Genomic DNA, 25296 nt, shown 5'->3' with positions numbered 1-25296 from the left:
AGTGGGAAACAGGAGCTTGAACCCGGACCCTTGAGCATGGTAATTAATGTGTGCTCTCAACTAGGTACACCAGCGCCCAACCTTTGACGCACTTTTGAGTGCTTGGGAGATGGGTCTGAGATGGTCTTTTGATCTAGTCCAGGGCTCTTTTCACTAAATCATAAGTATTTTAGTTTACCAGTTAGTAATCTATGGGGTATAAACATCTGGCTGATGTGGGCCATGGTGGAGGGAGAAGAATTTGTCACTACCTGAAAGGTGTTGGCAGTTCGAGGTAACTGAACTTTTAAGGCACCCATAGCCTTCACCTGCGTGTGCCAGCAGGGATTAGGGCATCTCTAGAAGTGTGCAAAGCCAAAGACAAGTGACACTGCCCAACTTTTCCACCTCCAATATTTTTATCCTCATGAGTAGAGTGAAATTGAAGAACATATGTTGGAGGGGCTAACAAAGGTAATCAGTGGATTGTAGGCAAATTGAGTGGCACTTGAAGTAAGGTACATGAAATTGCTTTTTAAATTACGTAAGCACCAGAGACATATGTAGAGGACTCTCAGAAGATGCAGGAAAATCTTGGCAGGGACCACAGGACCCTTTTCTAGCTTTGCCCAGCAACACCAGCGTGGTCTCTTTCCTGCTTTTGGAGTTATAATGGGAAGATAGATAAGTGGCATGGAGGGGCAGATGTTAATGCTGTCCTCTCTAGGCAATCGTCTGAAACAAAACTGGAGGTGCTGGATATTAGGAACATAGCATGTTGTAATGGGAGAGGGGTGGTACGAAGATGGTGCAAAAGGAAAGGAGGAGATTTAAATGAGGCAATGATGCCATACACTCTTTTTTCTTTTTTTTAAAAAAGATTTTATTTACTTATTAATGGGAAATGTAGGAGGAGAGAGAAAGAGCCAGACATCACTCTGGTACATGTGCTGCCGGGGATTGAACTCAGGACCTCATTGTTAAAGAGTCCAATGCTTTATCCACTGTGCCACCTCCTGGACCACTTTCTCATCTCTTATCTTTACTGGCATCTTCTTTTTTTTAAATTTCTTTATTGGGGAATTAATGTTTTACATTCAACAGTAGATACAATAGTTTGTACATGCATAACATTTCCGTTTTCCATATAACAATACAACCCCACTAGGTCCTCTGTCATCCTTCTCGGATCTGTTATTCTCCCCATACTGGCATCTTAATAGGTCTTCCCTGACCTATTTACAGTTACAACTCATTCCTCATTCCTAAACATATACTTTTTTTTCTAGTCATGTTTTTCTTTTCTTTTTTTCCCCCCTATAATGCTCATCACTATCTTACACGCTGTATTTTGTCTTCTGTCTTCCATCAGAATGAAAACTCCTTGAGGGAGGGTGGACACTTGATCTCTGGAAGTGTACATTCAGGAGCTAAATATTTGTGGAATAAAGTGTTTTTTAATTTATTATTTTTTAAATGTTTTTTAAAAAATATTTATCCCCTTTGTGTTGCCCTTGTTGTTTTATTGTTATTATTATTGATGTCGTTGTTGTTGGATAGAACAGCGAGAAATGGAGAGGGAGGGGAAGACAGTGAGGGGGAGAGAAAGATAGACACCTGCAGACCTGCTTCATCACCTGTGAAGTGATTCCCCTGCAGGTGGGGAACCAGGGGCTTGAACCGAGATTCTTATGCTAGTCTTTGCGCTTTGCGCCACCTGTGCTTAACCTGCTGTGCTACCACCTGACTCCCTAATTTACTATTTTTTAATAAAGCACTGTTCAGCTCTAGTTTATGGTGGTGTGAAGGATTGAACCTGGGACTTGGAAGCTCAGACATGAGAGTCTCTTTGCAAAACCACTATGCTGTTTGAATAGCCATTGTGCTACCTCTCCACCCTTGAAATGAATAAAGTTATCCATTTTCCCTTCCTTTTGTTCTTTCTCTGCTCTTGGAAATTGGCAGAATTAAGGAGAAAATATAGGTAAAATGTAATATTTTCTTTTTAAAATTTATTTATTTTACCAGAGCACTGATCAGCTCTGGCTGATGGTGGTACAGGGGATTGAACCTGAGACTTCAGAGCATCAGGTGAGAGTCTGTTTGCATAACCACTACACTATCTACCCCCACCCAATAAAAATATTTTCTCTACTCCTGAAGAAGTAAAGATTCAAGAGAGAAATAACCAGCAAGATGGATTGTACTCATGCCATAAATCCCTTATTACCCAAGCAGACATCATGACGGTTGATCTTGCATATACAGTGATATATGTGTGGGACATAGGACAGACATATGGACTCATGATTAATCGTGGCAAACATAGGATGCATCACTAGCAGAATTAAACTATATGTAACTGTAAAGGCTGGGGACCTTCAAAGGGGCCTAAAAGTAAAGCCAGAGATAGTGCTAGGCCCAGGTGTTTTAGTTTACTGTGGCATCAAGATCCAGCAACTTGGCCTACTTTCCTTTCTGATATGACTCATACTTTCTTGAAATTCATTTTCCCCCAAAACAGAGAAGCCCAAACTAGCAACTGTATAAGCTGGGATCCAAACCCAGGTTGTTTTTTCTTTCTATAGTACTACGGGGAGAAACTGGAGCTAGAGAGAGAACTAGAGATAGAGAACCATGAGTGGGGATGAAAAACAAAAAGGAGTGTCCAGGCAGTGGTGCACCTGGCTAAGCACACACAGTGTCATGTGTAAGGACCCAGTTCAAGGCCCCCCTTCCCCAGTGGTGAAGCAGGTCTGCCGGAATCTTTTTTTTTTTTAATTTTAAAAAATATTTATTTATTCCCTTTTGTTGCCCTTATCGTTTTACTGTTGTAGTTATTATTGTTGTCATCGTTGATGGATAGGACAGAGAGAAGTGGAGAGAGGAGGGGAAGACAGAGAGGGAGAGAGAAAGATAGACACCTGCAGACCTGCTTCATCACCTGTGAAGTGACTCCCCAGCAGGTGGGGAGCCGAGGGCCCGAACTGGGATCCTTACGCTGGTCCTTGTGCTTTGCGCCATGTGCGCTTAGCCCGCTGCGCTACCACTGGACTCCTCAGGAACCTGTTCTTCTCTCTCTTTCCCTAACCCCTCCCCCATCAATTCTCTGTACTAGCTAATAAAATAGAAAGGAAAAAAAAAAAAGGAAAAAAATGGCTGCCAGGTGCTCTGGAATAATGGTGCTGGCATCAGTCTCCAGCAATAACCCTGGTGGCAAAACAAACAAACAACAGAAAAGGAGAAGATGAAGGAACAAGGGAAAATCTGTAGTCAGTGGACACACAACTGCCCATGAATAGGCTTTAGGAGGTTTGTGGCAGGCGAGAATTTTACCACTGAACCACCACCCAGGCGGAGGTTTGTGAACCCTTTAAATGAGTCATGAATTTTAGAGCGAATCTCTCCACCTCTGAACAGAGGTTTAATAGCTTTATAGATTTTCAAAGAATTCTGTGGCTCAAGGAATAATTTAAATCAACCACTGAGCCAAGCGGTTTGTGTTCTGTTCTACTGAAGCTGTATAGCACACATTCTTTCCCTTAAAATAGGGCAAAAGAGGACAACTGTCTGAACCTGCCAAAGTTTGGTTATAGGCAAAATGCTGAAACAAGCCCGTTTTCTTAGCTGTTTCGGTGAAACAAGTTATGAGCATGCAGTTTCTATTGCTACGGACAGTGAAATACTGAAAACATGAAAGATTTTCATGATAGTGATTTGCATAGCTTAACAGAATCTGACAAAGCACAGTTTGCTTTTATAACCTTCTGCAGAGCCTTCAAAATAGCTTGGGAATTTGGGACACAGGCTTTGGCACATGGTGTGTCCAAGGATGAGAATATGTGAAAGCAAGATGGTCTCAATTTGGGATGCGCAGTCCTACTAGTAGGTTTAGAGCTGGTATCAGTGAAACACAGCTGCAGGCCCAATCTGAACTACCTCTTATGTTTGTAGTGTTTTCATGTGGTGCTGGGTATCACCAAGACACCCCCTGGGCCAATATTTTAATTCTATAATTTTAGAGCAAGAGTGACCAAAGCACTGGCCCCCCATTCATGGAGTTCTTTTGGTATATTGTTCTTGGTGGTCTTACATGGTGTCAGGGGTCAAACCCAGGACCTGACTCGTGGTAAGGCATGTGTTCTACCCACTGAGCCACTATGTGGACTCTCTGATTTTGTAGTTTTATTAGGACATATCCAATTTATATGTTACTTATCTCTACTTCTGGCTATAAGATAAAGCAGTATAATTTTTACAGGTAAGGTTATAAATTTTTCTGTGTGGATATTTGAAGCTTTCAAATTAATTTAAGCATTTTTTTTTCTAATTCTAGTGAACATTTTTGTACTTTAAGAACTGGTACAGTGCCAGGCAGAGGTGCACGTGGTTGAGTACACATATTACCATGCACAAAGACCTGGGTTCAAGCCCCTGGTCCCCATATGCTAGGGGGGAGTTTCACATGTGGTAAAGCAATGCTGTAGGTGTCTCTCTTCCTTTCTGTCTACCCTCTCTCAATTTCTCCATGTCCTACCAAATGAAAGGAAGAAAGAAATAAGAAAGAAAGAAAGGAAGAGGGGAAAAAAATAACTGGTGGTGGTAGTTCAAATTGGGTAGTTCACTGGGAAAGAGTAATTCTTCTGGTAACAATTGAATTAAAAATAGTCTTAAAAAGTAAAAAAAAAAAAAAAAAGTCTTTACCTCTTATGTTTTGAACGTCTACTTGACCATTATCAGCTTTAATTGTTCTCACAAATGATTCATTCCCAATGACAATTTGAGTACTGCTTTGTCAGATGTTTTCACGTGATTACTTTAAACAGCTCTATGAAGTAGGCACCAGAGAAATTATTACAAAACATTATCTTTCCCTTTGTCTTCAAGTATGAAAATTGAGATCTGGGATACAAAAACAATTCTTGTCTCCTTAGAAGTATACTTAGTAATTGGAATTATTTCTTATTTTTGTTACAGAAGCATGCATTACAGCTATTCCAGAGGGATGGGAAAATGTTAATTTCTATTCATACATAAAATAAGGATGATATCATGTATTTTGTATTTTATCCTGCTGTAAGGATTAGGATTAGAGATTATGCATGAGTATGCTGAGTATAGTACCAGGAACAGAGTAAATCCTTTGCAAATGGTGGCTGCTATTTTGTGGAATTATTTTACTTTTTTAAAATGAAAATCTTTCTTCTGTTCTTCCTTTCATTATATCTTTTTAGTACCACATACCCTGGTTATTGGTGTTGGTCGGGATTAAACCTGGGATAGTTTATATGTAAGTTTGGTTATAGTGTTCTTTCCCCAACCCTTAATTTTCCTTTTGATGAAATATATACACACATACATATGTGTGTGTATAAAAATTATTTCTATATGTGTATAGAAATTATACACATATATAAAGCTATATGTATATATATATAAAATTATATACACACATATTTGTCTACCGTGGCTTTAGTGTTTTTCATGCCCCAAGTGAGTGAACAACATTGGAGCAATTAAATTCAACACAGTGTATCAGACAAATAGAATGCAGCTTTTGATTTCGCATTTCTTTTTTTTTTTTATTGTAGTGCTATCATTTACTATGGTAAACTCATTTCCCAATTCAAAATGTTCTAAAGCAAGTAACACTTTGTCATAAATTCAAGTACTGTATTTGAAAATGTACATTATACAGATAGTAGCTGTTTAGTGGAGTTACTATAACAGGCAATTACATTCATGATGCCCAGTTCTAAGTCTTTAACACTGAATATAGAGTACACTAGATATATGACTTTATTATTATCACTGTTGCTAAGGACAGTAACTTTAGTACAATCATTTATATGTTTGCATATTTTCAAAGCTTTAATAAAGCAAGAAGCATTTAACTAATATTGAATGAAAACACTGTTATGTATACTATAGGTCAGATGTTTACACAAGAATAAGCATTTAACATGCTGTTTATCCTTGACCAAACAAAATCATCCCTTTCAATAAATGGAATAAGCCAGTCTAAAAGGAATCTGAAGTAACTGACAGAAAATTGAATTTTTATATGCCTGCATCATGTTAAAATTATTAACATAATTTTCTTTTGGTTAAAACATACATTTTTATTCTGCTTGAAATAAAGGAGAGGAAGAGGTTGTATAGATTATACTAAAAATGCTAACATCACTGTAGCCCTTGGATGATAATTTAGCTGGGAAAAAAATTACTGATTACTCAACATTTTTATGCTTAGAAAAAATTTATAGCTTATAAATGTCTAATGTTTTAAAACACATATTTGTTATTTAAAGTCTTAAAATAAATGTACTTGTATTAAACAAATTAGGTTGTTTAAAAAACTTTGCATAATACTTGACTTATTCATAAATATATTTTCTACCCATATTTATTAAAGTTTGAACAATTTAAACCACAGACCCTGCAAATACCCTTAATGTAGATAACAGTATTGTTATCTTAATTCACACACATAAGTACAAGAAATACTTATAATACTTTATATAGGTCTTATCTAATGCTCACATCAAATACTGAAATTTATCATACTTAATTCTATAGATGGGATGATTAGTGGTGAAAATTTAGATAACTGTTTCAGTACCTGCATTAACTATATTATATAACCTGTATTATAATGGGTTGTTTGTGCAACTGGCCTTCTGATATTTTTGGAGGGGAAGAACAAAACCTTTAAGATTCTTCAGATAGTGTATTGCACCAAAGTAAACGGTGGGTGGGGGTGGAAGGTTCAAGTCTTGGATCATGATGGCAGAGGAGGAGCTAGTGGGGGTGAATTGTTATGTGGAGAACTGGGAAATGTTATGCATGTACAAACTAGTGTATTTTACTGTCAAATGTAAACCATCAATCCCCCAGTAAAGAAAAAAAAAAAAATCCTTTTTAAAAAAAAGGATTCTTCAGGTAAAGCAACTGTTGTGGGAATCAGATAACTACAAAAACTCTCAGATTAGGGAGTGAGCGGTAGCTCAGAGGGTTAAGCGCACGTGGCGCCAAATGCAAGGACCGGCTTAAAGGATCCCGGTCCCAGCCCCTGGCTCCCCACCTGCAGGGGAGTGGCTTCACAGATGGTGAAGCAGGTCTGCAGGTGTCTATCTTTCTCTCCCCCTCTCTGTCTTCCTCTCCTCTATTTCTCTCTGTCCTGTCCAACAACGATGACATCAATAATAACTACAACAATAAAAAAAACAATAAAACAACAAGGGCAACAAAAGGGAATACGTAAATAAATAAATAAATAAATATTTCAAAAAAACCTCTCAGATTAGGAGTAACAGTTTTATAATCATCAAATTAGCGTTGGGATTGAGTTCTATACTTTGCTCAGTACTGCTCATGGAATAATTTATTTTATAAATGTATGAACAATTTCTCTCAAAAGAAAAAAGTTTGAATAAGTGAATAATGAGTTCTTTTACTTATTTATAGTTGTTTTCTATTTTCCTCAGCAGCATAATCTTTTTTTAGATAGAATCGGTTATGAGAAATGATGTCTAACTCAGCGTGATTCTCAATATAATGCAAGCATATTTCAACAAGCAATTCTCTCTCTAGAGTTTTCAGTCATTGAGTTAAATTTCACAGACTTACCTAAGCCAGCTTATACTTACAGTCTCTAATAAAACCCCAAGGGATAAAGAAGTCTATTTAGAGAGTAAATAAAATAGAAACAACAGTTAATTTCTGATTTTATTTTGGAGCTCTTCCCTCTTCAAAAATATAGCCATAATTAGATTCATCGAAGTATTGTCCCTTACTTTTCTTCTTTCCATTCAAGTGAGTCATACATTAATTATAACATAATGTACTTAATAACTTACATTTTGGGACAGGTGACGGTTAGCATGTCCCACCTGGATCCAGCCTAATATCATGGGTTTTCAAATCAAGTCAAGTACTGCCTTTGGATTAATTACCTGCTGATGGATGTTTGATTGAGGGGATACTGCACGACCTTCTCATGATAAGCCTGACTTCTATATCTGGTAGGTTGTCCTGCTTAGTCTGTAAACACCCTTCATCGGTAGCTGCTAAATGAAGATCAAATCGAAGAGAAACGGATTTTTTCCTTAATCGAGGGTTATCTTTAAAGAAGGAACCTTCCCATTCTTTAATAACTTCATCCACTTTCTCTGTCCTGAAATGATAAAATAAGCCTTTCTATGTGATAGAATATAGTTATACTAAAAATAGACATCTCATCTAAAAAAGCAATGTATAATTTACATAACGATAATCTACAATTTGTAACTTATGTACTTTAAAATCACAATATAATTTTTAAGAAATTCTATAGAATGATCATGTTTTGGTTACATTTTTAGGAAAAACAGTAAATTAAAGATTGAGCACTCCATCAAAATTTTTGTTTGTATATACTTATGTCAGAGTAAAAACCACAGTGTAGCAAATCATGTTTGGAAACATGAGAACAAAGATTACTGAGAAAATTAATTATTGAAATAACTCAATTGCGGTTAATTGTTTTGTATATGCTTCTTAATATTCTTTTTCAAAATTATTTTATTTATGAGAAAGATAGGAGGAGAGAGAAAGAACCAGACATCACTCTGGCACATGTGCTTCCGGGAATCGAACTCAGGAACTCATGCTTGAGTGTCCTAAGCCTTATCACAGCACCACCTCCTGGACCACTATGCTTCTTAATATTCTTAGCAAGAATTACTTTACTTACTGAATAGTGCCATGAGCCTCAGTACTCTCCTTCACATTTCCATTTAATATTGCCTGTTTGGTCACTGTTTCCACTTTTTCATCCTCAAACTTTTGTGGGAGTCTTGTTGAAAAAGATATTTCATTGATAATGGCTGCAAAAGTGTTATTTATAAGGTTTTAAACTGTAATGCTGAAGTACTGCTCAGTCAGTTTCTATATTAAGCTTTATTCAAATATTGCTGCTTTGGCTACTTTATAGCATTCAACTTATTTTTAACCCTTATATTAATAGTTGGCACTTTAGTTTTCAAGTTGGTTTACTTATATAGGAAACTCACCTGAAGGTAAAACAAAGCCAACTCTACTCGTAGTAGGTTTTCGTTCTTTTTTCCCTCCTTGGATAGAACCATAATATCTGAAATTGGAAAAATAAAGTTATGTTGTAGAGGAGCAACACTGTATTAGCTTATATTTGAAACCAATGCTTAAAAAAGGGAATGGTGGCATATCGCACCGAAGTAAAAGACTCTGGGGTGGGTGGGTGGGGAGAATACAGGTCCAAGAAGGATTCAGAGGACCTAGTGGGGGTTGTATTGTTATATGGGAAATTGGGGAATGTTATGCATGTACAAACTATTGTACTTACTGTTGAATGTAAAACATTAATTCCCCAATAAAAAAAGAAAGAAAAAAAAGGGAATGGAAAATTTGGAGTATGTTCATAAATGGATATAATAGTTATGCCTGAAAGCAAATCAACTACGAGTTATTACAGGTGAACCTCCAAAGTACATATTTAATAATAAAAAAGGAAAGCTGCTGATAATTTAATAAAGGATAAATTAATATACAAAACTAATAAATATTTTGCTTAAGGATACATTCATCTCAGTATAGAAGAATGTATGAAACTAGTAAGCATCAAATTTAGGAGCTGGGGGAGCTGAGCAGTAGCGCCCCGGGTTAAGTACACATGTTGCACAGTGCGAAGACTGGCATTAAGGATCCTGGTTTGAGCACTGGCTCCCCACCTGCGGAGGAAGGGGGGTTGCCACTTCAAGAGAAGTGAAGCAGGTCTGCAGGTGTCTGTCTGTCTTTCCCATTCTCTGTCTTCACCTCCTCTCTTGACTTCTCTCTGTCCTATCCAATGACAACAACGACAATAAACAAGGGCAACAAAAGGGGGAAAAAATTTAGGAGCCAGGCCAGACTGTGCTTATAGTTTGGGAGAGACTTCAACTACCATTGTAAATGTTGCAATGCTTAAAGTGGAGGAGTGTGTGTGTATGCGGGAGTTCATTTTACTTTTCCTGGTGCTTTCTTTAAAAAAATAGTTTTATTTATTTATTATTGGATAGAGACAGAGAGAACTAGAAAGGGGAAGAGAGCGAGAGAAAGAGACAGAGAGACACCTTAAGTCCTGCTTTACCACTCATGAAGCTTTCCCCTTACAGGTGGGGACCAGGGGCTTGAACCTGGATCCTTGCTCTCTGTAATGTGTGTGCTTAACCAGGTCTGCCAATGCCTGGCCCCTTGATGCTTTCTTATACATTTAAAATATGACATAAAATTCATACCTTGAAGGGTAGGAATTCAAGTCTACAGTCCTTTGTTTAATAAATAAATATATACAGACATATATTTACACAACACTAGTATAAGCACTCTACATTCTTTCAGTCCTCACACAGTCCTATGAAGTACATAACATTCCTGTTTTGCAGATAAAAATACTGAGGCCCAGAGAAGTTCAGTAACTTTTTTTCATCTTTTTAAAAAAATATTTATTTATTCCCTTTTGTTGCCTTTGTTGTTTCATTGTTGTAGTTATTATTGTTGTCGCCGTTGTTGGATAGGACAGAGAGAAATGGAGAGAGGAGGGGGAAGACAGAGAGGGGGAGAGAAAGATTGATACCTGCGGACCTGCTTCACCGCTCGTGAAGCGACTCTCCTGCAAGTGGGGAGCCAGGGCTTGAACCGGGATCCTTACATAGGTCCCTGTGCTTTGTACCACCTGCGCTTAACCTGCTGCGCTACAGCCTGACTCCCAGAAGTTAAGTAACTTACCTGGCATTACTCAGCTAGTAGAGAGTATATTTTGAATTCATTTTATGTTATTCAAAAATTTAATAAATGTCAAAACTTATTAGCTAAAGCAGTTTTACCTAATTCTATAGAAGATTCCATTTTGAAGCAAGCAAGAATAAAAGTTGGTTTTATGGGAACACAGATCATTGTAGATTTGCTATACTGACAACCATATGAACCTAGAATTGCAGAATAAGAATCTGTGTGAATTAACAGTTTCTCTGTTGTACTGCACCAAAGTAAAAGAGTGGGGATTGGGGGGGGGGGTTCAGGTCCTGGAACATGATGGCAGAGAAGCACCTAGTAGGGGTTGTATTGTTACGTGGAAATGTTATACATGTACAAACTATTATATTTTACTGTTGACTGTAAACCATTAATCCCCCAATAAAGAAATAAGAACAAAAATTCTCTTGAGTATCTTGCTGTCATCAAGACAGCAGGAAACCTTTTATATATATTATATTGCAACCATGGTTGCAATATAATCATATTACCATCATCATTAATTTTGGTGCTTGATGTGGAGTAGACTGCAGGGCCCTGTAACGGAATACAGTTACACTGTATATGAATTTTCCAGCTTTCTTTGTGAGAGGTTCATAGGAGTCAATGATTTATTAAAGGTAAATAAATAAATAAAACAAATGATAACCTAAATGGGAAAGTGAAGGAAGGTGATCTTTATACCCATTGAGAATTGTTTATATTGTGTTCTGAGCTAGATATGCTCTTCGCTGATGTCTTTCAACACTGATCATTTTGTTCATAATTTTGAGTGGCTAGAAACAGGTTTTTCCACATACATATTTTGTAGCATGCACTAATCCTTTGTTGTAATAGGAACTCAATGAATTTGACAAAGGGTTGATGGATTTTCAGATTTAATTCACTAACGACATCAACAGTGACATAAGGGAACCCTGTGTTTCTGGTCACTAGTCCTTAACTAGATGGAGTCAGGTACCTGATTTCTTCCTTTTCTAGGAGCTGGCGATAAGTTGTTATTTCTTGTTCTAGCCTCATCTTCGTATTGAGAAGCATCTCATGTTCTTGAAGCTGCTTTTCGATGCCACACCTTACTTCCTGTAGCTCTTTTTCTAGTCCTTCAATCACGGCCTCTAGGTCTTGCAGCCGCATCTGGTAATGTTGCTCACTGGCATGGAGAGAGTTTTCAAGGCCTCTTTCCTGTGTTATATAGATCTTGATCAGTGAATCAATGAAGCAAAATGTGTTTATGAAGCCTGATTTGTAATGTGTTTACTCTATTTTTTAAAAAAAGTTTTAATAATTGTATATGACTTATGCAAGAGTGTAATTTCAGTTTTGCTTATGACTTAAAAAAATAAATCTAGGATTCGACTTCCGGAGGTGGAGCTACGAGCAGCAGATAGCTTTCTCTCCTCTCTTCTCCTCTCCTCTCCTCTCCTCTCCTCTCCTCTCCTCTCCTCTCCTCTCCTCTCCTCTCCTCTCTTCTCCTGGATCAACTAGGAATACCAAAGGAGACCACCCGGGACTGAAACAAGACAGGACTAGAATGACCACAGGAACCCAGTAAATCACTGGTGAGTACAAACATGTGTGGCTGGTGACAGAGAGGAGAGAGGAGCCTAAGGAGAGATTAAGTGACTGCTAACAGTTCAGCAGTTTATCAGTTAAGACACCACCTCCAGTCTGCTTCACCAACAAGGGGTCAGCCTAAGGGAGGAGAGGACTCCCCAGAGACTCACCAAGTGCAACTCTGAATCTCCATTGCCACTACCTTCAGAATCTGGAGCAGCGACAGGGAGGGACACCAGGGGACAGAGATCTAACCAGGAAACTCAGGAGAAGACCTATACCTCGGTGGCATAGCTGAGGGGCTGTGAAAGTCTCTTTGCATAACCACTGGATTATCTCTGCCAGACCCTGTTTTATCTCTTGGTCAGGAGTCAGTGATTAAGCTAAGAAGCCTATTGATAGTTTAAAAGCCCTCTGGCTCCCATAGCCTACAGGGAAGGAAAAAAAAAAAGAGGCTTTTAAACCATTGAGCTCCAACTCAGGGATTGAAACAACTGTTAACTTCCACCACTGTGAACCCTTTAGTTAACTTACTTAGACACAAGTCAATCCAGGCAATAGTGATCAATAATTTGAAAAGTACTGATAAAGGGAACTCATAACATAATATATAAAATGGTTAAAACAACAAGAAAAAATATTGGAGAATCAAACCACAACAAGAGTCCAGCTAAAAGTCCTCCAGAGGGTGAAGCACAAAATAAGGAGTTCAACATCCAAACATTATCTAAGGAAATAATAACAGGAGTAAAGAATTTGAAAAAATTGTAATCAGAAATACAGGAACAATAAATGAGAATATGGAAGAAAATACTAATTATCTCATGGTTATTAGAGAGCTGAAAGCTGAAATCGCTGAGCTAAGAATGCAACTAGCTGAACAAGCTAAAACAGTATCAGAGCAGGGCAACAAAATAGATGAACTCCAGAAAACAGTAGAGGGCAGAGAAAATAGAATCTATGAGGCTGAAGACAGAATTAGCAAGATTGAGGATGAATTAGAGACAACCAAAAAAGAAGTAAGAGATCTCAAAAAGAGATTAAGAGATGCTGAAAACAACAACAGAGTCCTATGGGATCACTTCAAAAGAAACAATATACGCATTATTGGCATACCAGAGGAAGAAAGAGAGGGAGAGGAAGAAAGTATTCTCCAGGCCATAATAGCTGAAAACTTCTCTAGTCTAGACAACATCAAAGACATAAAGATTCAAGAAGACCATGGGGTCCCAAAAAGAATTAACCCAGACCTAAATACATGAAGACATATCATACTTAGAATGGAAAGGAATATGGATAAAGAAAGGATCCTGAAGGCTGCAAGAGAAAAAACAAAGAGTCACCTACAAAGGAAAACCCATAAGATTAGCAGCAGACTTTTCCATACAAACACTACAGGCCAGAAGAGAATGGCAAGATATCTATCGAGTGCTCAATGAAAAAGGCTTTCAGCCAAGAATACTATATCCTGCTAGACTGTCATTCAGACTAGATGGAGGCATCAAAACCTTCTCAGACAAGCAACAGTTGAAGGAATCAACCATCACCAAGCCTGCCCTGAAAGAAGTTCTGAAAGGTCTCCTATAAACAATCAGACCACCACAAATAGGACATATATCAAAACACTCTAAAACTGCAAGAATGGCATTAAAATATCTTCAATCTTTGATATCAATAAATGTCAATGGCCTGAACTCACCTATTAAAAGACACAGAGTAGGAAGATGGATCAGAAAACACAACCCAACAATATGCTGTCTAAAGGAAACCCACCTAACTCAACAAGACAAACACAGACTTAAAATGAAAGGATAGAAAACTATCATACAAGCCAATGGCCCACAAAAAAGGGCAGGAACAGCTATTCTCATATCTGACATGATAGACTTTAAAATAGATAAGATTAAAAAAGATAGGAATGGTCACTACTTAATGCTCAGAGGATCAGTCAATCAAGAGGACTTAACAATTATTAACATCTATGCACCCAATGAGAATCCATCTAAATACATCAAACTTCTACTGAAAGAGCTAAAGCAATATATTAACAGTAACACAATCATAGTAGGGGACTTCAACACCCCACTATCTCAACTTGACAGATCATCCAGGCAGAAAATCAATAAAGACATAAGGGAGCTAAATGAAGAGATAGATAAACTAGAACTATTGGACATTTTCAGAGTCATTCATCCCAAGAAACTGGAATACACATTTTACTCAAATCCACATGCGTCATTCTCAAGGATAGACCGTATGTTAGGCCACAAAGACAGCATCAGCCAATTCAAGAGCATTGAAATCATCCCAAGCATCTTCTGAGACCACAGTGGAATTAAGCTAACAACAATCAACAAAAGATTAGTAACAGTCCCAAAATATGGAAGCTCAACAGTACACTTCTTAACAACTTCTGGGTCAAAGAGGAAATCAAGGAAGAAATCAAAATGTTTTGAGACTTCAATGAAAATGAAGACACAAGCTATCAAAATATTTGGGACACAGCTAAAGTAGTCCTAAGAGGGAAGTTCATAGCTATACAAGCACACATTAGGAAACAAGAAAAAGCACAAGTAAACAGCCTGATTGCACATCTTAAAGACCTAGAAGAAGAACAACAAAGGAACCCTAAAGCAACCAGAAGGACAGAAATCACTAAAGTTAGGGCAGAAATAAATAACATTGAGAATAGGAAAACCATACAAAAGATCAATTAAAGTAAATGTTGGTTCTTTGAAAGAGTGAACAAAATCGACAAACCAGACTCAAAAAACAAAAAAGGGAGAAGACCCAAATAAATTGGATAGTAAATAAAAGAGGAGATATCACAACGGACACCACAGAAATTCAACATATCATGCGAGGCTTCTATGAACAACTGTATGCCACCAAGCTAGAGAACCTGGAAGAAATGGACGATTTCCTAGATACCTACCAACTTCCAAAACTAAATAAAGAGGAAGTGGATAACATGAACAGGCCCATGACAGCTAATGAAATTGAAACAGTTATCAAAAATCTCCCCAAAAATAAAAGTCCTGGACCAGATGGTTTTACAAATGAATTCTACAAAACCTTCAAAGAAGAACTAATACCTCTACTTTTAAAAGTCTTCCAGAAGATTGAAGACACTGGAATACTCCCTGCCAGCTTCTATGAAGCCAACATCACCCTGATACCAAAAGCAGACAGGGACACAACCAAAAAAGAAAACTACAGACCAATATCTCTGATGAACATAGATGTGAAAATATTGAACAAAATTCTAGCCAACCGGATACAGCAGTATATCAAAAAGTTTGTTCATCATGACCAAGTGGGGTTTATCCCAGGCATGCAAGGTTAGTTTAATATACATAAATCAATCAATGTGATCCACCACATCAACAAAAGCAAGACCAAAAACCACATGGTCATATCAATAGATGCAGAGAAAGCCTTTGACAAAATCCAACATCCCTTTATGATCAAAACACTACAAAAAATGGGAATAGATGGAAAATTCCTGAAGATAGTGGAGTCTATATATAGCAAACCTACAGCTAACAGCATACTCAATGGTGAAAAACTGGAAGCATTTCCACTCAGATCAGGTACTAGACAGGGCTGCCCACTATCACCATTACTATTAAACATAGTGTTGGAAGTTCTTGCCATAGCAATCAGGCAGGAGCAAGGAATTAAAGGGATACAGATTGGAAGAGAAGAAGTCAAACTTTCCTTATTTGCAGATGACATGATAGTATACATGGAAAAAACCTAAGGAATCCAGCAAAAAGCTTTTGGAAATCATCAGGCAATACAGTAAGGTGTCTGGCTACAAAATTAACATTCAAATGTCAGTGGCATTCCTCTATGAAAACACTAAGTTAGAAGAAATTGAAGTCCAGAAATCAATTCCTTTTACTATAGCAACAAAAACAATAAAATATCTAGGAGTAATCCTAACCAAAGAAGTGAAAGACTTGTATATTGAAAATTATGAGTCACTCCTCAAGGAAATTGAAAAAGACACAAAGAAGTGGAAAGATATTCCATGTTCATGGGTTGGAAGAATTAGCATCATCAAAATGAATATATTACCCAGAGTCATCTACAAATTTAATGCTATCCCCATCAAGATATCAACCACATTTTTTAGGAGAATAGAAAAAATGCTACAAATGTTTATCTGGAACCAGAAAAGACCTAGAATTGCCAAAACAATCTTGAGAAAAAAGAACAGAACTGGAGGCATCACATTCCCAGATCTCAAACTGTATTATAGGGCCATTGTCATCAAAACTGCTTGGTACTGGAACATGAATAGACACACTGACCAGTGGAATAGAATTGAGAGCCCAGAAATGAGGCCCCACACCTATGGACATCTAATCTTTGACAAAGGGGCCCAGACTATTACATGGGGAAAGCAGAGTCTCTTCAACAAATGGTGTTGGAAACAATGGGTTGAAATATGCAGAAGAATGAAACTGAATCACTGTATTTCACCAAATACAAAAGTAAATTCCAAGTGGATCAAGGACTTGGATGTTAGACCACAAACTATCAAATACTTAGAGGAAAATATTGGCAGAACTCTTTTCTGCATAAATTTTAAAGACATTTTCAATGAAACAAATCCAATTACAAAGAAGACTAAGGCAAGTATAAACCTATGGGACTACATCAAATTAAAAAGCTTCTGTACAGCAGTAGAAATCAATACCCAAACCAAGAGACCCCTCACAGAATGGGAGATTTTACATGCCATACATCAGATAAGAGTTTAATAACCAACATATATAAAGAGCTTGCCAGACTCAACAACAAGACAACAACCCCATCCAAAAATGGGGGGAGGACTTGGACAGAATATTCACCACAGAAGAGATCCAAAAGGCCGAGAAACACATGAAAAAATGCTCCAAGTCTCTGATTATCAGAGAAATGCAAATCAAGACAACAATGAGATATCACTTCACTCCTGTGAGAATGTCATACATCAGAAAAGGTTCCATGATGCTAACCAGAATTCCCTGGACTGACAACCCCAACAATGTGTCCTGGAGCTCCGCTTCCCCAGAGTCCTTCCTCACTAAGGAAAGAGACAGGCTGGGAGTATGGATGGACCTGTCAATGCCCATGTTCAGCAGAAAAGCAATTACAGAACCCAGACCTTCAACCTTCTGTACTCCATAATGACCTTGGGTCCGTTCTCCCAGAGGGTTAAAGAATAAGAAAGCTATCAGGGAGGGGAGGGGATGTCATACAGAGTTCTGGTGGTGGGAATTGTGTGAAGTTGTGCCCCTCTTATCCTATGGTTTTGTCAATGTTTCCTTTTTATAAATAAAAAATAAAAAGTAAATAAATTAAAAAAATAAAAATAAAAAAAAACCGAAAAGGTAACAGCAGCAAATGCTGGAGAGGGTGTGGGGTCAAAGGAACCCTCCTGCACTGCTGGTGGCAATGTAAATTGGTCCAACCTCTGTGGAGAACAGTCTGGAGAACTCTCAGAAGGCTAGAAATGGACCTACCCTATGACCCTGCAATTCCTCTCCTGGGGATATATCCTAAGGAACCCAACACATCCATCCAAAAAGATCTGTGTACATATATATTCTTGGCAGCACAATTTGTAATAGCCAAAACGTGGAAGCAACCCAGGTGTCCAACAACAGATGAGTGGCTGAGGAAGTTGTGGTATATATACACAATGGAATACTACTCAGCTGTAAAAAATGGTGACTTCACCATTTTCAGCCGATCTTGGATGGACCTTGAAAAAATTATGTTGAGTGAAATAAGTCAGAAACAGAAGGATGAATATGGGATGATCTCCCTCTCAGGCAGAAGCTGAAAAACAAGATTAGAAAAGAAAACACAAGTAGAACCTGAAATGGAATTGGTGTATTGCACCAAAGTAAAAGACTCTGGGGTGGGTGGGTGGGGAGAATACAGGCCCATGAAGGATGATAAATGACATAGTGGGGGTTGTATTGTTAAATGGGAAACTGGGGAATGTTATGCATGTACAAACTATTGTATTTACTGTTGAATGTAAAACATTAATTCCCCAATAAAGAAATAAATTAAAAATAAATAAATAAATAAAGATAAAAAAAGAAAAAAATCTAGAACACATACTACTATAAGGGAGTCCTGGGATAGTTCATAAGGCAGATAAAGATCTGCAACTTATCATTCTGGTTATTTAATAATGATATATATAGGGCGGGGGAGATAGCATAATGATTATGCAAACAGACTCTCATGCCTGAGGCTCCAAAGTCCCAGGTTCAATCCCCTGCACCACCATAAACCAGAGGTCACCAGTGCTCTGGTGTTTCTGTCTCTCTCCCTCTGCATACCTCTCAAAAATAAAATAAGTAAAATATTTAAAAAAAAAAAGATTAAAAAATATATTATATATATATTAAATATCATAGCCATAGCAGGCTTTTTTTTTTTCTTCCTCCAGGGTTATTGCTGGGGCTTGGTGCCTGCACTACGAATCCACTGCTCCTGGAGGCTATTTTTCCTGTTTTGTTGCCCTTGTTACCCATGTCATTGTTATTATTATTGTTGTCATTGCTGTTGTAGTTGCTGGATAGGACAGAGAGAAATTGAGAGAGGAGGGGATACAGAGAGGGCATTAGAAAGAAACCTGCAGACTTGCTTCATCTCCTGTGAAGGAACCCCCTTGCAGGTGGGTAGCTGGGAGCTCTAACCAGGATCCTTACGCCGGTTCTTGTGCTTTGCGCCATGTGCACTTAACCCGCTGAGCTACTGCCCGACCCCCAGAGCAGATGTTTTATCTTTCCCTTTTTTGTTGATGCTGGGGCTTTACAGTTCCAGGTTGACTTTTTCAGCTACAAAGAGAGAGTAGCCTGGGAGGTGGCAAAATAGATAAAGTGTTAGACTCTCAATCATAAGGTCCCAAGTTGGATCTCCAGTGTTGTATGTCCTAGAGTGATACTCATTTCTCTCTACCACTCTGTCTCTCACAAACAAACATTTAAAGAGAGAGACAGAGAGAGAGAGAGAGAGAGAGAGAGAGAGAGAGAGAAACATCACAGCACCGAAGCTTCCTATAGTGTGGTAGGAGCTGGGGTTGAATTTGGCAAAACAGATTTCTTATATAAAAGAATCTAAGCTTCTGTTAGAAGTCTCAATAGTATAGCTAAGAGTCTATTGGTTGGCTTTGGGTAATGACATAGGCTCTCTTGCCTCACTCCAACAATTAAATAACCCTAGGTAATAAGCAAGGCTTGCTTCATTTTTATAGGTGTGAACTAAACCTTGAGTGTGAATTGATAATGACTTTTGCCATGAAGAAGGGAGGGAGTATAGCTGAACTAGAATGAGGAAGAACTATGTACTTCAGTGGCCTTAGCTTTAAGTGTTTCTCTCTAAAAAAGCATCACTCCTTTCCTTTCTCTCCAATAGCATCTGGTGTCTCAGTGGGTCAGTGGCTTTGGAGGTCATCCTCACCACAGCATGGAGAGATTCAATTTCCACTTGCAGGTGGTGCCACTGGCGCCGAGCTTCCTTGAGTTCTGCTTGAGCTGCTTTTAAGGCCTCTTCATCTTTGTCCATTTTTTTGCTTATATCTTCTTCTAGCTATAAGAAAACCAACAACAATAACAAAAGAAAACGACAACGACAAAGAGCTCTCTTGAGAATGAAATGCTTAAGAAAAACTATAAAAATAGTAAAGGAATGACTTATTGTTCCCCTTTAAGCTGTGAGATTACAAATGCGTCTGAATGCTGCTTACTAATTGAATATGTGAACAAGTCAGCTGCCCTTTCAGCCTCAGTTTTCTCAGATGTAAAATGAACCTCAAACTTTCCTTCTTACTATGACGATCTACAGAATGCAGAGAAACACATCTGTTCTAATAAGAAATAAGTTTATAGGACATACATTTGAGACCCTGATTCTGAGTACTCCATTATTTATGACATCATGATGGAATAACTGAAAATTAGCTACAATTTCCCCTCATATCTTCTTGTAGGCTGGTTTATAAAACCTGAGGAACAACTATTTTTTCTAAATGGATCAATTCCTCAACTGGGTGAAGAGACATGGAGTACATATTTCTGGGAAGAGTATTATGAATAATTTAGATAAGCTGTTAAAGACAATAGTGGTTCTAAAATAGACTTCTGTAGTATTAAGAGACTCCCCCCACCCCATGCTGATATACTTTTACAAAATGATCTTGTTAGAAGGCACGTTAATTTTGGGTATCTAGTGTAGTAATAAAAATTATTTATCAGGACTATTTTTTTAAATGCCATATTTAATAAATGGATCATTTAACATTATATAATAACATGTAATATATTTATATGTCATATATCTAAATACTCTCTTATGCTGATGAATGGATTTAATAAATAAAAATGTCCTTTTTTTGCCACCAGGAGCTTGGTGCCTGCACAATGAATCCACCACTCTTGCTGCCTTTTCTTTTCTTTTCTCTCTCTCTTTCTTTCTTTCTTTCTCTCTTTCTTTCTTTCTTCCTTTCTCTCTCTCTCTCTCTCTCTCTCTCTCTCTTTTTAACCAGAGTACTGCTCGGCTCTGGCTTATGGTGGTGCAGGGGACTGAACCTGGGACTTCAGAGCCTCAGGAATGAGAGTTCTGTTTGCATAACCATTCCGCTATCTACCCCTGCCCTCTTTCTTTATTTGATAGTATGACAGACAGAAATAGAGGAGACAGAGATACTTGCAGTATTTGTTCTCTACTTAAGAAGCATCCCCCCTTGCGGGTGGGGTGTGGGGACTTGAAGCCAGGTCCTTGCACATGGTAATGTTTGTGCTTAAGCAGGTATACCACTGCCCTTGCCCCTTTATAAGATCTTTTAAGAGTTCCTATCACATGCATTAAAATGTTAACTTTTAAAAGTTTTCTTCCTTCCTTCCTTTCTTTCTTTTTTAAAAAATCTTTTTTTAAAAAAATATTTTACTTATTTTATTTTTGAGAGACATGCAGAGGGAGAGAGAGACAGAAACACTAGAGCACTGCTGAGTCTGGCTTATGGTGGTGCGGGGGATTGAACCTGGACTTTGGAGCCTCAGGCATGAGAGTCTGTTTGCATAACCATTATGCTATCTACCCCCACTCAAAATGTTAATTTTTAATAAAAGGAAATATAGAGAAGTGAAAATCTATGAGTAAAATTTGGCAGGGGACTAGAAAACAAAATTCATAGTTTTGCTTTGTTAGTATCACTCTGTCTTAGTGTTCAGTTGACAAAGGCAAGTGGCACACATATCAGGGCAATTACAAAAGGGAATGCCAAGAATTTAGGAAATACAAAAGCATAACACTGGTATCTCCTGATCTTTTGGATTTTGAATGTGGTACCCAAAAACTGGAAGCAAGGCTTGTGTGGTAAATAGATCCCGAAGACTCCCCCCAAACGAATCCCATTTCACCAAATCCATATCCTTGCATTGTTCCCTTCTACACTGAATCTGAGCTGACCAGGAGATTATGATAGCTAGTACACTGTGGCGGAAGTACCAGTTCTAGGCACAAGCCTTGGAAAACCCTGACAGGTTCTACTAGTGTATTTTGTGAGCTCCAAGCCAATATGTGAGAATGCTAGTTGTGGGGGAGGTGGTTCAGTGGTGGAATATAGGGCTCACTCACATGCATATGCCAAAGCAATTCTCTGGTCTTTTTCATAAAATAAAAACCAAGTAAGTTTAAAGTAATGTTCTAGATATTGTGTTGGAGAAATTATACAGGGATGCCAAATGGGGAGAGACCCTGAGCCTACATAAAGAAAGGGAGAAATAGGCCCCGTTGTCTCAACTGTGTTACTTTTCTCTGTCAAGGTGTTAGACACAGGACTAAGCTACTTTACATGTCCCAACCCAGATATACACCCAGATGACTGCAGATCCAACCAGTGTCTTTCCTTGGGTAGACATCTCCCTCCTCCCCTAGTCAATTCACAGAATCATGACAGAGAATAATACAATGACTGTTTTCATCTACTAAAGTTGGGGGTGTCTTGTTAAATGCTAAAGTAGCTTATGTTTATTTTGTAATAAATAATCAAGCTTTCTGGAAAAATTTCATAGTAGATTTTTTTCTAATTCCTTGAAAATATCCTGTAAAGTAGTTTTATGTAGAGACAGTATCCCTCCCTTTGGTGATGGTGATATTTTCAAATAAACTCTTTGATGTGTTTGGAATAGAATCTGAATTTAGTAATGTCAGGTAAATTTTTAAAAATCCCTGAATTTCTGAATCTCTGTCCTTAAAATGTTGTATTTTTTAAAAAAATTTTAAAATATTTATTTATTTATTTTCCCTTTTGTTGCCCTTGTTTTTTATTTTTTTTATTGTTGTTGTTATTGATGTCATTGTTGTAAATTTTGTATTTTTATTTAAAGGTTTGAGACCTTAATTAATTGCTGAAGGTGATTGTCACTTTAGGGCAAGTTCATGAAAGTATGATTTAGTCCTTACTTAATACAATTCTCTCTCTCTCTCCCTCTCTCTTTAGTACTTAAATATTGCATGCTTAGTATTGGAAACAAACATTCCTAATTTTACAATACAAAAACAAAAATCCATAATAAAAATGGAGAGTCATCAACTTTGGGTGGTTTGGTTTTTCCAATTTATTGGAATTCATTTATTTACTACTGTTTCTGAAGACCAGGTTCTCGACCAATTTCTATTTATAACTATCTGGTATAAAACTCAGTTCGTTAAAAAGATGATAGAAACCTAATAAAGAGGAATATTTCCGCAGCAGGTTAAGTACACATGGCACAAAGTAAAAAAAAAAAAAAAAGGAATATTTTTACTTAGTTTTATCATCTCTACAGACTGTGCAGGCTAATAACATCACTTGTAATTTAAGGATATTATTTAAATTATTTCTATGAATCACTCCCTTCTACCTTTGAAGGGTATTTGAGATTCTTATTTTCCCCTGAAAGGTGTCTGAAAAAAGGTTTGAGTGCACCATTTTACTGTATGTTGGCCCCATGTTTTGCTAATGACAGGGGCCTCATACTTGATTTAAAAAACCAAATGCAAAAAAAAAATCAATGTTTATGTAATGGCAATTTAACAGTATTATCATAGCACCCCACCCCCGCCCCCCATGTAGACCCAGCCACAGTGCAGTAAAACCTAAATTTCTTTCCCAGTATATGCTGCATTGAAAAGGAAATACTGTACCTCAGAGAGGCCGGGACAGGAATTGGATAGACATGGATTGTCTCCTTATCCTGGAAGGTGCCTGCCTGTATGAAATCATTACCTGGATTCTTGTTGAGAGCACGGTCTCTATCTGATTTCTGGTGAGGAGCTTTTCATAGTTTGCCCTGATCTCATTGAGTAGCTGTGACAGCTCCATTCTTTTCCCATCCTCCACCTTGGCTAACTGAACCTTATGGATAGGATGAGTCGCTGCGCTGCTGCAGAGTCCGCTCCTGCTCTGTCTGCGTCGCTGCCAGCTGAGAGCCCCGGAGCCTTAAAGATGCAGAGCTCCTTTTCCCCCCAGAAACCTCAGAAGTTGTTGACTGTTTCTCATCAATTACATAAACCTTTCGCTCCTGTGTTATACTGGGATTCAGACTCTCCATAAGGGAGATGGATTGAAAAATGAAAAACATCCTTAGTATGCCTGAATTAATTCTCTATAAGACGGAAAGCTTTTTGGGTGGTGGTGGTGGTGGTGGTGGTGGTGCTGGGAGTGGGCAGTGGAGAGGGTATATAGTTCATATTTCTTATGGAAAGCAAAGGGACAGAACATAAAGGAAGTTTCATTTTGATTTTCCTAAAGTATTGTCTGGAAAGGGGACAGAACATAAAGGAAGATTCATTTGGATTTTCCTAAAGTATTGTCTGGAAGAAAATTTGGGTAAAAAATGTAATAGCTTTTTTTTTTACAACCTCCCCCCCCCCCCCCCCGTTTGGATTATTTAAACAGAAATGTTGTGTAGCAGGCCACGAAACTCTGTTGTAAATCTTAAATATTCTGACAGTTATTGGAAAAAAGCTACCATTAGATTAAGTTGGCAATTGTCTTTAGCCACAGGATTGACCGTATTTCTTTCAAATGCATGCTCTGTGGGTCAGGGCAACTGTTGTTCTCACAGCAAGGTTTGATGTACTGGGGTGAATTCTTGAAGGCAAGTTACAGAGTTAGCTAGAATTACAGATGTAGCTAGAACTACATTTGTAGTGCTAACAGTATGAAAACTGGAAGATTTAGTGTGGAGTTACACCCTCGTTGGTAAACACATAGTTATTCATGCTTGTTGTCATTTGTACCACTCTTCTAACTTTCATTTGAAAAACATCTCTATCTTTCCATCGATCTTTACAATCCCTGTTATTTTGTCAACTGTAAAGAAGATACGCAGGAGGCAGGGTGGGTTAAGGTCTTTCCCAAGGTCTTGTGGCATTGTAACCACATCCTTGGAACTGGAATTTTAGTTGTTTCAGTGTATCTCCTATCTCACCCCATCTGCTTCCATGATCTTTCTTTTCTCCCTGCCTAAATTCCCTGTTTTATCTAGCCAGCTGGTTGTTAGTGTCTGATTTATTTTAAAAAATTTCTTTATTGGGGGATTCATGCTTTACAGTCGACAGTAAATACAATAGTTTGTACATAACATTTCTCAGTTTTCCACATAACAATACAATCCCCAGTAGGCCCTCTGTCATCCTTTTTGGACCTGTACACCCCCCCCCCCCCAGAGTTTTTTACTTTGTTGTAATACACCATCATTTATTTATTTTTATCAGAGCACTGCTCAGCTCTGGCTTATGGTGGTTCTGGGAACTGAGCCTGGGACCGCAGAGCCTCAGGCTGGAGAGTCTATTTGCATAACCATTATGCTATCTCCCCCACCCTGAACAATTTTTTTTTTTTTTGAGAATAGTCATCATGATTGTTATTTGTAGAGTGGTTTGGCTGAAACTGTA

At 37.9% G+C, this 25296-nt stretch overlaps 1 protein-coding gene across 3 annotated transcripts; it reads right to left on the bottom strand.

Moving 5' to 3' along the window:
• Nucleotides 1-7694: 7694 nt before the first annotated feature.
• Nucleotides 7695-23803, bottom strand: KRT222 (keratin 222). 3 transcript variants are annotated; one of them, XM_007531047.3, is made up of 6 exons: nucleotides 23624-23803; nucleotides 19816-19944; nucleotides 11750-11970; nucleotides 9033-9109; nucleotides 8714-8846; nucleotides 7695-8155 (listed from the first exon to the last, which is right to left on the bottom strand). In XM_007531047.3, the coding sequence occupies exons 1-6, from the start codon at nucleotides 23717-23719 to the stop codon at nucleotides 7927-7929; spliced, it is 885 nt and encodes a 294-aa protein (XP_007531109.1). In that variant the 5' UTR covers nucleotides 23720-23803; the 3' UTR covers nucleotides 7695-7926. The 3 variants fall into 3 exon arrangements, with proteins under 3 accessions (XP_007531109.1, XP_016047156.1, XP_060059524.1); XM_016191670.2 differs by having other exon boundaries at nucleotides 23542-23736; XM_060203541.1 differs by lacking the exon at nucleotides 23624-23803 and adding an exon at nucleotides 20102-20158.
• Nucleotides 23804-25296: the final 1493 nt, after the last annotated feature.

The sequence above is a fragment of the Erinaceus europaeus genome, chromosome 12 (assembly GCF_950295315.1).
Source record: "Erinaceus europaeus chromosome 12, mEriEur2.1, whole genome shotgun sequence".
Taxonomy (NCBI): Eukaryota; Metazoa; Chordata; class Mammalia; order Eulipotyphla; family Erinaceidae; genus Erinaceus; species Erinaceus europaeus.
The sequence above is the reverse complement of the archived record's forward strand: the minus strand, read 5'-3'. Positions and strand labels throughout refer to the sequence as shown.